The 16394-nt window shown below is 29.9% G+C and overlaps 4 protein-coding genes and 1 long non-coding RNA gene across 8 annotated transcripts; 1 reads left to right on the plus strand and 4 right to left on the minus strand.

Moving 5' to 3' along the window:
* Positions 1-985: 985 nt before the first annotated feature.
* Positions 986-3580, minus strand: Stip1 (Stress-induced phosphoprotein 1). Its single transcript, XM_035093682.1, has 3 exons — positions 3446-3580; positions 1607-3138; positions 986-1529 (listed from the first exon to the last, which is right to left on the minus strand). The coding sequence occupies exons 1-3, from the start codon at positions 3452-3454 to the stop codon at positions 1457-1459; spliced, it is 1614 nt and encodes a 537-aa protein (XP_034949573.1). The 5' UTR covers positions 3455-3580; the 3' UTR covers positions 986-1456.
* A 544-nt stretch (positions 3581-4124) lies between these two features.
* On the minus strand, positions 4125-10255 carry LOC118073280 (NF-kappa-B inhibitor cactus-like). Of its 2 annotated transcripts, XM_035093686.1 has the most exons (4): positions 10049-10255; positions 7778-8213; positions 7342-7697; positions 4125-4667 (listed from the first exon to the last, which is right to left on the minus strand). In XM_035093686.1, exons 2-4 carry the CDS (start codon positions 8107-8109, stop codon positions 4285-4287), a joined length of 1071 nt encoding a protein of 356 aa, XP_034949577.1. In that variant the 5' UTR covers positions 8110-8213; positions 10049-10255; the 3' UTR covers positions 4125-4284. The 2 variants fall into 2 exon arrangements, with proteins under 2 accessions (XP_034949577.1, XP_034949576.1); XM_035093685.1 differs by lacking the exon at positions 10049-10255 and having other exon boundaries at positions 7778-8762.
* Positions 8852-10111, plus strand: LOC118073283 (uncharacterized). Its single transcript, XR_004691091.1, has 3 exons — positions 8852-8981; positions 9056-9512; positions 9594-10111. It is a non-coding gene; the product is annotated as an uncharacterized lncRNA (long non-coding RNA).
* Positions 10256-11925: 1670 nt separating the features above from the next.
* LOC118073302 (uncharacterized) lies at positions 11926-13306 on the minus strand. Its single transcript, XM_035093718.1, has 4 exons — positions 12721-13306; positions 12290-12612; positions 12120-12215; positions 11926-12033 (listed from the first exon to the last, which is right to left on the minus strand). The coding sequence occupies exons 1-4, from the start codon at positions 13304-13306 to the stop codon at positions 11980-11982; spliced, it is 1059 nt and encodes a 352-aa protein (XP_034949609.1). The 3' UTR covers positions 11926-11979.
* A 728-nt stretch (positions 13307-14034) lies between these two features.
* LOC118073243 (uncharacterized) lies at positions 14035-16290 on the minus strand. Of its 3 annotated transcripts, none has more exons than XM_035093624.1 (2): positions 16207-16290; positions 14035-15655 (listed from the first exon to the last, which is right to left on the minus strand). In XM_035093624.1, the coding sequence occupies exon 2, from the start codon at positions 15576-15578 to the stop codon at positions 14241-14243; it is 1338 nt and encodes a 445-aa protein (XP_034949515.1). In that variant the 5' UTR covers positions 15579-15655; positions 16207-16290; the 3' UTR covers positions 14035-14240. The 3 variants fall into 3 exon arrangements, with proteins under 3 accessions (XP_034949515.1, XP_034949513.1, XP_034949514.1); XM_035093622.1 differs by having other exon boundaries at positions 14036-15655; positions 16117-16239; XM_035093623.1 differs by lacking the exon at positions 16207-16290 and adding an exon at positions 15941-16049 and having other exon boundaries at positions 14036-15655.
* Positions 16291-16394: the final 104 nt, after the last annotated feature.

The following is a 16394-nucleotide window of genomic DNA, read 5'->3' on the forward strand; positions in this document are numbered from 1 at the left end:
AGTTTTCATTTATTATTCTAGAAAATTATAACACAATATTCACACAGTGTTATCAAAATCTATACAAGTGTACTATCACACTCCGCCGTCCCCCATACGGCCTAAAATTAATTATAATTTATACAATATCGTCCTAACACGTTACCATTTACGCCACTGCAGGCTTATGTAGAGATAAATTTGATTTTATATTTATTCTACTTCATTCATCAATATTACGTCATCACACAGAACTGTAAATTGACCAAAACAAATACAAATTTGATAGAAAAGAAAATAGCAGAGCAAGGAAGATGACACGAAAACAATATATAAATCCAGTATTAAATAAAATATCTACAATAACATTTTATGCACTACAATTTAGCATGTAATAAAATAATCTAAAAGTCCGATTGATCAAGAAAACATCACTGATATTTTCTATTTTGAAATATCTATACCATGAACTGGCAATTGGATCAAATGTACAGTTTTAATGATTGATTTAAATAAAGTTAAATGTACGATAGTACAATTAAAATGTTTATGAATAATCCTGATTTCTTAAAATGAAAGCATTAAATAACAGGTCGAGTTCACTAGTTGTACTGAGTGCACTTTGTACAAGTAACTTTGACAGAAAGCTAGTTCTACTAATGACTATATCAAGAAATAAAGTTGATGAAAATCTTGAAGAATACATATTTAACTTGTTTCCCAACGTATGGGAAATTATAAATCATAAATTTATAGGACATGAGTCTCAAATGGTAGTTGCTATGGAAAAGCACCAATATAAACAGCCATATCGCATGCTTTGCTTCAGATAAATTCTACGTACAAAGTATTGATATGCATTAGAAGTGGATTTGGGTGTAGTATAATGAAGTCAAAAAGTAGATATGAAGAAACTTATGTTTCATTATTTGATGCAGTACAGAGATGCTGAAAGACATCTTAAAACCAACATAGCTTCAATTGATTTTAAAAGTGTATCTTATAAATATAATAAAACATGTCACTTTATAATAATTATAGTATGTTTATTAAGTAATCTATATAATGAATGGACCGTGACAAATAAACAATGACTACATAGTAGAACACGAATTTGCATGAAAAAAAAATATTTCATTATTGATTTCTAGCTTAAACAACGTTTCTATTATTATACAATTCACATTCGTCAGGAACTGCAAAAAATTATTACCTATTGATTAGTTAATCATTTCATGATTTTTTGTGATTTTTTCGAAAATATCTTAGGGTTAGTCTGTAATCGAGACATTTTTGCACAATATTTAATGTCCTTGATAACAGTGTTGCTTTTCAAGCTTAAAATATTTCTGTCTGAGTTGTTTTAAGAAACGTTGAACTTATTATTAAAAATACAAGAATTCAATAGCAAAATGAATTCGTCATTCGAAGCTTATATATCGCATATATTCCATTCCGCATTCAATAGAATTGTTTTTCAGTGAATAGCAATCAGGCCAGATTCTAAAAGTTTCTGTAATTTTTCAGCAATAGCAGGATTCTTTAAATGGCTGTAAATTAAAAAAGAATATAAGAAATATGTTTTACAATAGTAGAAGGATAAATAATTTCTAATAAAAATACTTACTCTTGTAAAGCTTTAGGATCATTCTGCATTTGCTCCAAAATTAATCTCATTGCTGGATCTCTTAAGATGCTTTGAACTTCAGGATCAGCCATGGCTCTTTTTCTAACTTCTTCAGGATTGGAATCAAAGTAAACAGAGCAACTTCTATATCCTTCTGAAGCTTCAGCATTGTAAGGATCAAGTTGAAGTGCAGTTTGATAGTCTTTTAATGCTTTTCTATGTTGTTGCATGGCTTGAAGAATTTTTCCTTTCCTTACCCATCCTTTGACAAATTTAGGGTCAAGTTCTACACATTTTTCGCAGTCTTTCAATCCTAAATCAAATGCTCCGAGTTTTGTGTAGCAAGCAGCACGATTACTGTAGTACTTAGCTTCATCAGGATTACGTTTAATAGCTTCACTATAATGTTTCACAGCTCCTGCATAGTCTCCATCCTTAAATTTCTGATTACCTAATTCTTTTTCTTCTTCTGCTTTGACTGGATCTATATAAGCTTTTCTCTCTTCTTCTCTAATCTTCTGCTCCAACTTAGAAAGAATTGTTTTTATTTCTGGAGTTCTATGTTCAGCCATAGATTTTTCATAATAAATCTTTGCTTGCTTCCAATCTTCCATTTTTTCGTATGAATGACCAATTCGTGTAAAGGCCTTGGCGATAAGTTTAAAGTCAGCTCGATTTTCTCGACCTAGATCAATTGCTTTCTCACATTCTTCAATACATTTTTTATACTCTTTTTGTTCAAAATATACAGCAGCAATATTCAATAAATACGTTATTTCTGTTGGGTCTAACTCAATAGCTTTGTTATAATGTTTAAGAGCAGTCTCGAAATCTTTTTTCTTATAAGCATCATTACCCTTTTGTTTTTCTTTTAAAGCTTCTTTCTTTTCTGGTGGAATATTTGGTTCTTCTGCTGGTTGAGGTTTAGGCTGAGGCTTTGGTTCCTCTTGTTTTGGTGGATCAACATCCATTGCTTCACCACCAGTGTTTAGTCCAAGAATGACACTTATAGTTGTCATAATACGAGGATCCCGAAAGTTAGCAGCTGAATTGAGTGCATTTGTTCTCAAATTATTCAAAAGTTTTATGTATTCTGGATCATCTAGGTATTCTCTAGTTCGTGGGTCATTTCTTAAGCGAGTAAAAAGATCTGGAGTATTAAATGGATTAAATGTATTTTCTTCTTTTCGTGTTTTAACTTCAGCCAGACCTTCTTTCATTTGAGCGTTATTGGGATCTAATTGAAGGCCTTTCTCATAGGCTTCTATTGCTTCATCGTATCTTCCCAAGTAAGCTAATGCACTGCCTTTTCTAGAATATCCCTTAGCCCAATCACTTTTCAATGACACTGTTTTTTCAGCATCTTCCAATGCCTGCTCGAACTTTTGAGCTTTAGCATAAGCAGCAGATCTGTTGCTGTATAAAACATGATTATTTCCATCTATTGCAATTGCTTCGGTATAAAACTTAATTGCATCGTCATATTTTTCTGCCTGTAACGCTGCATTCCCTTTATCCTTTAACACTGACACCTAAAATACAAAATTATATTTATAATTGCTAACCTCACATTTACTTATTATTAATCTTATTTAAAATCAATAAAACTCTTTCGCACAATATATATATTTAAATTTATAAAATTAATTATTTAGTAAAAATAATAAAATTATTTATTGGTTCTTTTGAAAAACATTATCATAATAAATGATATTTACGTGCTGGAAGCATCGTGAGTATTGAAATTAATTGTAACAATAAATATATTAAAATGATAATATAAACAGAATAAATGGAACTTTAATAATTATTATTTTGAAAGAAATTAATTATAATTACCTGATCCATTGTGTCAAAATTGAATTAAGATAGTGACTGTTACTTTTTTTGCTTTTCCTTCGTTTGTGCACGATAATGAATGAAGCTATGCCGCAGTATTTCGCATGGTGGTCATACCGGCGATGTAGAAAGTTCTAGAAGCAACTAACAGCTAGCGCCGCTTACATCTTTTTTTAAAACTACAAATCAACATTTCTCGTACATTCTCGATTCAAATAATCGTTGTAATGTTATTTATAATTAATATGTTGTACATAGAAATTTAATAAAAAATATGGTAAAGTTGTGATATTCTCCAGTAGAAGAAAAATATTCAGAAATCATCTTCTAAATATTCATTAAGAAAAACGAATGATTGTTTAAATTTATGAATTAAATAAAAGAAATAAACGTCATTAATATTTGATATAATAAGTTATATTTGTTGTAACTAAGTCATCAACAGTAAAGAAATTCATTTTTATGTGTAAATATTTTTATAATTTATTGAAATATGAAAAAATAAGATATATTTCTACGTATATATTTACATGTATTTATTTAACTATCAATTTTATTAATCATTTTTCAATAAGTATTGAGATTATAATAAATTAAGTAGTATATTACTCATTTTATCAGTCAGATAGTAAATTTTTCTATTTACTACAAATATATAAACTCAAGTTTAAAATAAAGATTGTTTTTAAACAAATGTTTTATTGAAAAATGAGATTGTTCGCTCTACATTTTTTATATGGTATAAAATCCATTTTTTCGGATGAAACGACTATTTACATGGGAAAATACACGAGTATATTATTAATCCTATCATTATAATTATTATTAAAATTATTATATTATGCCCTAACGCCAACTTGTGACTGTCTTAACCTTGATAACATAAACGAATCATTTTCATCATCGCTACTATCACTACTATCATCTTCAGGAAGAGGTTCTGGTGTTGCACCAAGAGAAACTAATTGATGAGCGAGTGAAGTGTCTAGGTAAATAGCTATTTGATATGCTGTAACACCAGCATAAGTAGTTGCATCTAAACATGGTCGACATTCTTCCAATAAAAATTGAACTACTGATCGACAGCCAAGTTCGATAGCTAAATGAAGTGCAGTTTTGCCAGATAAACCTTCTCTTGCTTCCAGATCAGCTCCAAGTCGTAGAAGTAACCTCACAATATCAACTTGATCCCGAGCAGCTGCTACATGAAGGCACATTTCACCTGGAAAAAAATATAGTAAGTGAGAAAAATTCAGCGTCAGCATTTGAAGATAAATAAAACATTCAAAAATAAACTGTCTGGTGGCGTCAGATCTCAAGTTATTTCTATTCCCATTCATACTTTTGCACCGAAGAGACAGAAATGTTTCTACACTCAGTGGCTTACATCCAAATTTTTTCAGTGAAAAAATGATGTATTTTCTTTTTCCAATCAAATTATAATTGGTTGATTTTTGGTATTGAATGATATCTAATGAATATCTTCCAACTGATTTGATATAATTTAATCATTATGTTTGATTAGATTTAGAAATATTATTTATAAAGAGTGGCGCGTATTTTTAAACAAATACGCGTCAGTCACATGCCTTCAGTAAATATAGATAGAACTAGGAAGACGTGGTGATTCATTGTCGGAGCATTGGCCAGTATCTCGCGATCCAAACTAGGCCTGTGAGGATCAAAGATTACTAAAATTAAACTACGGGATTTATCTCAAGCATCCTTTCATCAACTAGCATAGATTTTTTTATCAAAAACTAATTTAATCTTATTGAAATACTGATGACAAATTAGAATAGAAGAGTGATATATCATTATATCAACAGATTTAAAAACTTGATGACGAGATATTAAATTTGGATAACATTCTAGAGTAAATAAAAAAGCTAATGTAGATATTTAAAATCCACCAACGTCTACGCTAGTGTTGGGGCTTTCCCAAGTGGAGAATGCCTGAGAGCGCGGGCGCAAATAGCCCTACAGGTATTTTAAAATGTCAAAAACATCTGGCCGCGGTTTCATCGTCGCGTGATGTAACCATGCAGATGTCGTCGGTCTTGACTCCTAGACACAATAGAATGCATTTTTACTTAATTATAGCATTCAAGATTTGATAGAATCATGGGATTTTTGAACGATTAATTTTTTTTGTTGTTTACAAGAAAAAACAACCTATAAATTATAATCCGATGAATAGTGTCTTAAAAATTAAATCGCAAGATGTTCAAGGTGGTATTTTTCATCACAACGTATTTATGTTAACAGTCTCACTCTTTTAAACTGGGGAAATCCCAGTCGGCGAGTCTGTCGAGCGAAATTCCTCGTCAGAAATTGTATGCCACGTATTTTCCCAGGCTTCTTCTTTCTCCATTTCACTTATTCAATAAATAAATTTTAATTTTCATTATTCAGGTCATTCATTGTTTAAATAATCATCATATTATTAAAATAGTGATGTCTCATAAAACAAAAAAACCCAGATTAAAAAAAAATTATAATTAATAATGAATGTAACATGAATGAATTTCTAAGAATATTCCATCATATTCTGATGAATGGAGAAAAACTCAATGACGTATGTTATTTTTTTTTTTATCGATAATGTAAATAATTAAATAATATCAATTATTAACATTGACATTTGATTCTTACAAATTTTCTATGAAATTAAAATTTCAACAGTCATACATTTTGCAATAATTCATGAATGTGTAAACAAAACTTCCTATTTTATTGATGATCATTATAAGAATGACTTCATTAATGAAAATGACTTGAAAGGAATATTTTTGTCTTGAAATTTTCTGAATGAAATACGCATTTTCTATGTCTATACATATTGATTAGAATTGACAAAAATAGCTATAAAAGTTACTAATTTTTCAATCAAACGATATATTTCGTAATACAAAAATATAAATCCTTGGCATTCAGAATGAATCTGCATAAGTCGAAATAATAGGTAAAGGAAAAGAAAGTATGAACGGCAGTCACGAGAAATCGAGGTCGGCTATTGACATTGGTTGTGCCTTATCTCCGAGCAAATAGTAACTATTAAAATATCAAATTTTTTTTTTTAGCAAAATAAGCTCATATTTAATTAAGAATGATATAAAACTTATACGACAATTATTTGCTAAATTATTTCTTTATAGTAGTTGAGTCAATTGCAATTGAAGGTGACGGCATGTGGGAATTCCGTAGTCCGAAGGTTGTAATATAACGATAAGCTAATGTTTCAAAAAGATATCTATTGTTAAAGTTATGTAGGACATTCAACTGACAAATATATTTGCCTATCTTTTACGACACTAGATTGCGAAAAATCCTGAAAGGTATTTTGTTTAAAATTTTCCTCATAAAAAGTACTATTATTAGATATTTTTTCACGTCAATATGGTAGATAGATGCGTCAGAAAGTATCACGATAAAAATGATTATGCTGACTTAGGAAGTGTGAGACGTAAAACGAAGTTAAATACATGAATACGGTCTAAAATTTATAAACATGAAAAAGCGATTCGATTGTACATCAGAAACTCCGGAATTCCCCAGCATTACACATGCAATCAAATGTAAATATTAAGTAGGTTTCCTCGCTCAAGACTATGTTTCGATAGGTCTATTTAAAATCAGAGAAAAAAAAATATTTTTAGATTTTCATTTATATTCATAAATAACATAAAATATTTTCAAATGAAATATTTCAAAAGGTTTTCAATACTTTAGCAGTAATTTTGAATTTCTATTTGCAGAAAAGTAATGAATGGAAATAGGTTTCAAGATCTGATCTATTGTTTGGAGTAGATATTCTTATTTACGATACTTAAATTTCTGAAAAGTGCAGAAAACGGAACGGTAGAAGTATAGCTAATTTCATAGAAACTACATACCTCGATAATTACGTTGTTCCAAATCCTGAGGTAAAGCTGGAATTCTTTTGTGTGGTCCCAGGTAGTTTCTTTCAATAGGTGCTAAAGGTTCAGTAAGGGCCCGAGCCGCTAAGAGGTCTCCGATTGAACAGGCAATATGAAGGGCAGTATTACCTCGGCAATCTCGTAATGCAGGGTTAGCACCTCCCAAAATTAAACGTCTAACTATTCTGGGTTGTTTAGTTAGAACGGCAAGATGCAAAGGTGCTTCGCCATCATCATTAACAATGTCTAACAGACAAGGATGCGGTGCCATTTTTATTAGGCTAAATGCTGCTACTTCAAAACATCCTTGAATAATTGCTACATGTAATTGTCTAAAAAAAATAATAAAATCATCAATTAGCTTGAAATACTTAAAATAGCGAAATTAGTATGTAAAAAAAGTTCAACTCACGTATCACCCTCTTCGTCTTGGGCATAGTAGATTTCCCATGGTTCTGGCTCTCTTTGACCGAAACTTTCAGTTGGAGCAGCTGCAGTATTTTCTTCCTCACTTTTTGAAGTGATAGGTTCAAGAATTGGTTCATTTTGAACTTTTTGTGATCGTCCGAGAGAATTTAGAGTGATTTGTCGTAAAGTCAAGTGACTGAGACTCTCACTGAGCCCGAGGTCAAGTCCACTATCGGTCCTCATGTTTTCAACTGTGAGTGGAATATTATCAAGACACTCAGACGATGCTCCGTCCACGGTCTCTTCTTCAACGTTTATGGAGTTTGATGAGTTCATAAGTTCTCCACTAAGTTCAGTAGAACTCAGAAGTAAGTTTCCAGATGAAATGAAACCAGAATCAATGATTCCTGAATCTTGTTGACCAATTTGTGTCTTGGAATCTGTAACATGGTTATCCATTGGCTCATTTTTTTCTGATTGATTCCACATTTTTATTGGAGAAATTATTAATTGCTTGTTTCGAAATTTTCACACTCTCGTTTCCACACTTCTATTCTATTTCGTTATTTTCCTATTCAATCGTTACTGTTTCGTTTACATCAACTGTTCGTTCGTTCGTTCTGATATTAATTAGTTCAATAATTATATTTAAACTTGAACTACACTGAGTTAACAATTGTTTTTTTTTTTTATATCACGGATTTTCTTTATCTGATATAGTAAAATAAAAAAAGACAGCTAGCGTTTATTAATTCCGCTTTCGTAATATAATTCGTTCGATAGAGATTGAGATAAATGATAAATATGAGTGTACTACATTCGAATATACTTTAAAAACTTGTCCGAAATAATTTATTTTAACTTCTTTACACCATTTCACACGACAATACTTGTGTCTTACAAATCACAGAACTCTCAAACCAACTCTTTTGATGTTCCACAACAGACTGCAACTACGTCAGCTACCTACAGCACGTTTGCTACGATTTTTCCATGATGGAGGACAATGTTTACTGTCAGCGCCGCCAACAGTTGTATCCACAAACTAATTCTAAATGAAGTGGGAAAACCCAGTGTCCTCCAAGCTTGATTGTTAGATTAAACACGACCTGAACTTATTACCTACCACGTGTACTTGTTATAGATGGAATTAACTTTCAACATGATTACTTATCAATTCTATTTGATGCAGTTAAAGAAGTAAATAGGTATTTTTAGATGATTATTTTTAACAGTGAAGAATAAATATATTTCTGAATGTACTACTTTCTTTACATGACAGTAGATATCATATTGGTTTTACTGAAGGGGTGGATTTTCCAAAGGATTTATATATCCAATATTCGAAGGATTGTTTTTAGACTATAATTATTCTTCAAGAGTATTTAATCTTCTTTAATGAACTAATTATTTAGTGAATAAAGAATAATTCTTTAATTAATAAAATACTCGAAAATAAACTTCAAATGTCTTCGAGAAGTGTGAAAATTTTTCAACATTGTGCAAATTATCAAATCTCCATGAAAAATCAATTTATTCAGTAGAAATTTATTTGTTTACTCGAAAAAGAATTTGGTAAATAAAGGCTAATGTTGACATTACATTAATACAAGGCTACAAGAAATATTGTAAACATTCATTACTATTGTTGTCATTTTTAATTACTTCTAACAGTATCAGAAGAATATTAAGGCTAAAATCTGTTCTATGTTAAACTGTTTGTTGATGGAATCAAAGTGGTATGATATATTAGTTACAATTTCTGTTTTATCAAATGACAGTTATAAAATGAAAGTATAATATTAATTAATTGTCTTCAGGTGTGTAATGATGATAACAATATTAGAATACAGATAAAATATGGTTACATGGTTGGCAAATCCCAATAATCACCTTTTTCTCTATATTGATAAATTTCTTTCTGATGACACTCAACTGACTGAACAGTTATCTGGGAAAGTCCTGCATCAAGATAACGTTCTTGAGACTAATAATGTCAACAAAGTGAAAAGGCCGAAAAAAGATATGAGATTTATTTTGATGATTGAATGGTTTAAAATTTTGATTATTTAAATTCTAAATGTTGGATAAGAAGAAAAAATAAAAAAACCCGAAATAATTATTGTGATCGTCAGATTCATTCATTGACAACTTAACTGATAACTGTCACAAATATTTACATATATAAATGATTGCAGTATACCGGATCAAATAAAGATGGATTAAGAGTCAGTTAATTCAAAGAATTTGATAAATAAATAGAACTAATACTCACTAGTACAATTAAATGTGTTAAATTTTTTTTTTTTAGTCCAACACTAATTGGGAAGAAAAACTTGATAACTATTCACTGAATATTTAAAAAACAATCGATGCATCACTCAGTTACACTGTATGTGAGTTGTCGTCTGACTGAAGTGTTGGATTCAACTATTGGTCCTGCAGGACATAACCGATAACGAAGACTATGTGATCTATCCCTACAACCCCTAAGAAAGTACCTTCTTGTCCCACTCTTCTGCCAATAAACATCAACTCATCCATACTGCCACCAGCATTTGGGGAATACCGACTAATAAAGCTGGTATGTACACATGCGGGAACTGGCCTAAACAGCCACACATCATCATCATCATTCCTTATTGTGCTCTAAATACTTTAGAGAATATTCCCACAGATTTAACTTTCCAGAATTTTATTGATTCATTGAGATAATCATAGCTCATTAGGAAGTTACTTTATTAATGGCTTCTTTCGTTTCTTTTTTGCATAATATTGATTTCATCTTTCTAAACCAATTGACTGCCTTTTATTCCAAATATCCCTTAAAATAGGTCACATTGTTTAGCCATAAAGGAACAAATTATGTGCAAAACTGAACAATTTCATTTGAAATAAATCTCTCATGCATCTCGAATTAATTAATTATCTTCATAATAACCAGCAATGTTTATTTTTCTTTTTAATCCCTCCAACAATTGTAAAGCATATGACAACCAGCTTGGTAAAAAAGTTTCTGGTAAACTCAGACCATAAAAAACCTAATCCTGGAAAAAATTCCCTTCAAGGATAAAAATTTTTTAACCTTTGAATTCCAACACCATAGTCAATAAAAGTGTTGTATTGAACTAGGAAAAACTGGCTGCTATGTAAGATAATTAAACGTAGATTTAGTATCTCATTCTTCTCTATATGTTTAATGAAAAGGTAACATATGAAGAAAATATGAAATAATATCACCTTGGTATGTAAATAAAATTTTCCCACAATACGACTGGAATATTTGCACATTTACCATACAGTTCAAAGGGCCAACTACTATATAGGTTTTACATATGGAGCCGAGGTCAGTAAGTAACCACAGCAATTGCAAGCAACCAGTAGAATAAGAATAGGACACTAAAATATAGTAAAATCCAAGCTTCTTAATTCTCCTCACGTTTTCCTTCACATCACTTAGTTTTATTAGTTTTCTTAGCGTGTCAAAATTACATGATAATTGATTCAAGAGCTACTTTCTGGTGGGAAAACTTTGATTCTCACGACTTTTCATCCTGATAAAAAATTGTCACGTTCCTTCTGTAAATACGCTCAGTGTTGTCAAACCTGGATACAGTCAATGGATTTTTGCATAACATTGGGAAAAGTAAGTCTTGTAAGAATTTGTACAAACAAGGATTTGGTCTGAAAAAAATAAATACTAGAAATCGTTCAATTTATGTAATATTGATAAAAAATAAATAGTTTCATACACAAATATATTTTTTTCTCTACAATATAAATATATAAATATCTTTATAGTTCTAGTTAAATTATTGCTAGCAAAAATTCTAGTTTTCTTCTTATCACAAACATTTAATTTTATCTTCGTGGGAAAGAAAAATAGAATCATGTGTAGCACATGTATTATTAATGCAAATTTCCAGTCATAAATTTAAGTGTAAGTACTTTATGACTTTTCTGGTCTTTAAAACTTCATTAAACCTTACATATTGTATGCTACATACTTTTTGCACGTGTAAATTTATAGTTTAAACTTCTTCATATAATCACAGTAAAATAATGTTATTTTATAAAACATAAAAATACACATCATATAAAAAAATATTTTTCTGTCATTTAAAAAAATATTATTATAATTTCATAAAAATAAATACTATTTCTTAAAATTTTTTCTTTATAAAAATATTAATTGTTTATATTATATCATGGATTCATTGCATGAAGGATAACGAGGTATGTTGTTATTGCTCCAGCAATCTAAAAGTTGAAAAGTTTTTTTCAGAATAATTATTTCACAATAAATATATTTTCAGTAATAATAGTAATTGATTTTCGCCACATACTGTCAACAAAAGTGGAAGATCAACTTGGATAAGACCTGCGGCTGCAGAGAAATGTAATTTCTTTAGACAAAAGTATGCCATTACTTCTACGTTATCCTGAAAACAAATAATTATTGAAAGAAAAAAAAACCTCATCAATAGCCATCATAAAAAGGACAACAAGTAATTACCAATGTCTTTTTTCGACGCATTGAGAATTGAGGTAAAAATGTTGATATTCCTATATTATTAGCTCTAACAGCAGTAAAATGACTGCAAGCTGAGATGATAAATAAATTAACACTGCAGGCTATGATAGAAAAAGAATCACGAATTTTGATAAATATTTCTTGATCATATCCGGTGGTAGTCAGAGTGTATATCCTTGATAAACCATTGAGAGAATTAATTGAAATCCAAACAAAAAGCTGAGTAGTGTAAATAGTATTGATTTCTTCTGCTGATGTGACTAGAGTATGATGCAGCCATCGAATATCTTGTAGACTCATGCTTTCTCGTTCAGGATAAATTGTTGTACTTTGACCTATTTAACATAAAATTAAATCAATTCAATTTCATTTTAAAGTAACGAAAGCTTAAGTAGTAATTATTTTCAACATACCTATTGCATTGTTTCTCTGGACAACTAGTTTATCAAGATGTTGGAATCTTTGATAAAGCAACACCAACATCCCTATGAACTTGAGAATTTGCATCGACATGGTAGCATTCACTATTCCATACACCACACCATTAAATATAACATATCGTGTTTCACATAAATAGGTCAAGTATCCAACAATACCCCAATAAAAGATAACTATAACCACAATAAACTGACAACTTTTATTCAACCGAGAGCTCATATTTTCTGCAAACTTCGTGGCAACGTCAAAGCTATGAAGACGAGAAATAGTTAGGCATAAACTTTTATTGCAAGCCATAGTGATAATGGCATCAGCAAAAACACAAAAATAATAAAGACAAACACGTAAACCCACGAGTAGTCGTAATTTAAATTCAATTATTTCGTGGACATTCAGATAAAAATCAAGCATACAAACAGATGTGAATAAAATAGCTATAAAAAATGAATAAAACTGGCCAACTTTGGTTATTACCAATTCTCGGTCAGTGATTTCATGTGGAGTACAACCAAATATTCGCGCACCAAACAATAAAGGTTTTATATCGTTCAAAACTGCCATTTGACTGATTCTAAGAGTTCTTATTGCTAGGTCAAGTAGTAGAAGAATTTTGTTTATTCACCTTTTTGATGAACATGATGTCATGAAGAAACATCTACGTGAAAAAGTAATTGTGTTTTTATTTAGTCGCTGAAAAAAATACAAATGTTTATAATAAGTTAAATAACTTATCATTATCCATGATCACTGATCAAACATGTACGTTAACATAAGTTTTAACGATTTTATTCATCACTTACGGGATAGCAAATATTACCAAACACCTGTTCTAGTTCTCACAGAAAAATGATTGCAAAAATAAATTGTTATGATTTTCTATGTTGATAGAGTCTAAGTCAAAGGGTGTAACCTTTGTTAATTTTTAATAGGATATCCAATAACTAGGACGACCTGAATATTAAAAATAACTTAAAGAAGAAAAACTTATGATAATGACTCTTTAATGTAATGTGTTTGATTAATATACTTGACAGAAAAAATTAGATAAATTATTTAGTCTATTTCTGTCATTAATCATTTTATTGAAAGTTTACAGAATAAAACTGATCATTTTCTTCTTGAAATATTTATTTTAAAGTTTACACATGGAAAATTCAAGTTGACAAATCCTTACTCCTATCAATCAGTACTCATTTAAATCAGATAATAATGACAACTTTAAAAAACATTCAACATTTTATACTCTGGAAAAATAAAAAATAATTAAATTAATTTAAAAGCTATATTATATGATTTTTTTTTTAAATATTTTCTAAAATAATTAAAATAAGGATTATTATTCGATAGATCAAATCATTGTTTTTAATAGTTAATCGAATTGAATAGCAATAAACATAATTATAATGATGAATAAAAACAAAATGTGAGTTTGTTTATTTAAACATTCTTCTTAACCATATGCATGTAAATACGTGCTAAATAATGCTGAGACTTGTTAGGAGTTGTCATCATCTATTTCTATATGGATCCCCATTTTCAATGCTGCTTTTTTTATTTTTCCTGTGCTATCAAACCGACCAAATATAGTGTTCCACAGTGGGTGCTTAGGATCATTTCCGATAGAAATGCTGAACATGGTCATTGCGTATTCAGGATTATCTTTTACACGTAGTTTAGGGAATGCCTCATTAGAAAACATTCTGGCCCAACGCCAAGTATATTCCTCTGAGTTTACGAAAAAACATTCAATAAAATTGTATAAAGCCGCGGTAGTTTCATGATGTCTTTCGGTGATCATAGCTTTTATCAGTTCTAATAGCTTGTTCTTGTATAAATTTTCTACTTTGCAAATCCATTTTACTATATCCAATTCTATTAATTCTAATGTGTACAAACATCCTGCTTTTAGAGCTCTTTGAATTCGGTATAACTCCGGCTTTTTATGTATACTTCCAAAAGCAGCTACTATTGCAGCTAAACATCTCATACTGTTAAAATTATATTTTTTATAGTCTTTAATAAAATCTGAAACCATTGCAGACGTAGGTGGAATGATCTTATCTATCATACCAGAAAATTCTGTTATTGAACTCCATATATTGAAAAATGCCTTCAATACTCTTGATGTAATATGTTCACAAACCTTAATTTTGTTTTTTATAGCGAGTCTCTGTAAATTTATGTACAGAAACCCTATTAAATTGATAGCAAATTTTTGTTTTTTTTTATTTTCTTCGTCCATATTTTCTGAATCGTGATCCAAAGCCTCCCATAATGTGTTATACCAACGTTTGACGTCTTGTTCTATAAAATTTACTGTTTTAGGAATAGTTGATTTATTCTCTTTTAAAGATTTAGATTGTGATGATTCATCTCTTTTAAAGGGCCAACGAATCGGACTCGTATATTTAATTTCTTCAATCTTTTCAGTTTTATCTGGCTTTTTTAAAGAAGTTTCTCCTTCCATTAAGATTGAGGGGAATATATTTTTTTCTTCGTTAATGCCATAATAGCGATCATCTATACGCATGGTCATTGCATAAAAAACGAAGAGTATGGCATCCGATGAATACTTTGGTTTTATCCCATGAACATACCAGTTTAGTAGAGCTTTCGCAGCGGGTATCGCATCGGCTATAGTGACCTTGTTACTTATTTTTGCCATTGGTAAAAACTTTTCGTTAAAAATTGCATCATTCCATGTGATAGAATCAATCATAGTTTCCAAACGGAGTTTTTCCATCTGTTGTGCTGCCTCTTCATCTTCAGAAATCACTGGATCATTGTGGTGGCTCGGTTGATGATCCTCACTCGATTTATCTGAATCCATCATTTCAGTCAGCTTACTTCTTCACGAATGTGAACCAGTTTCCAACTCCTGGATGTGATTTGATTCAAAAATAAGAACAACTATCAAACAAAGAAAAATAAGATTAATTATTTTTGATTAAATTCAATTGACAGCAAAAGACCATTTTTTACTAAGCTCGAATGAACAAATTATTTCAACTTCAAATGTTATAAACAATAATTGCACTCAAATTTTCAAGTTAAAATAATTGTTTTAAACAAATTTAATTTTATTTAGTCATGGGAAACGTTCATTTTAAATCAATTTAAAACTTTCATTCGATTTAATTTATCTGAATATTTTTTATATCATGATGTTAATTAATTCTTTTTTTGTTAACGTACAATTCTACAACTACACTACAATTCTTTCAGAAATCTTAGCTACCATTTGTATTAATACGCAGTAATACTTTTAACATTACTACAAGCTAAGTCAAAGATAATAATTAACTTTATGATTATTTTTAAGATAATGATACTAATAAAAGAATTATTTTTAATGAGTTAATAAAAATTACCCTTTTTAATGATTTAAACAAATAAAATTGCTTGTAAACGTGATAAAGAACTTGAAGACTCAACTGATTATCGATATATTATATACTAACTACGCCATTTGTAGAATCTGTTGGCCCTAAATCACGTGATTATTATAAGGGCGTAATATTTTTTGCGCACTAATTTATTTCCGATTTTTATGGGGCAGATAAAAGACTTCCTCGAAACCGTTGTTTTGAATTTATTGTTTTTAATTTGATACAAAATACTTACCACTGGTCGGTAAGTAAGAATTTAT

The sequence above is a fragment of the Chelonus insularis genome, unplaced genomic scaffold (genome assembly GCF_013357705.1).
Source record: "Chelonus insularis isolate UGA/USDA-ARS -01 unplaced genomic scaffold, ASM1335770v1 scaffold_277_pilon, whole genome shotgun sequence".
Lineage (NCBI taxonomy): Eukaryota > Metazoa > Arthropoda > Insecta > Hymenoptera > Braconidae > Chelonus > Chelonus insularis.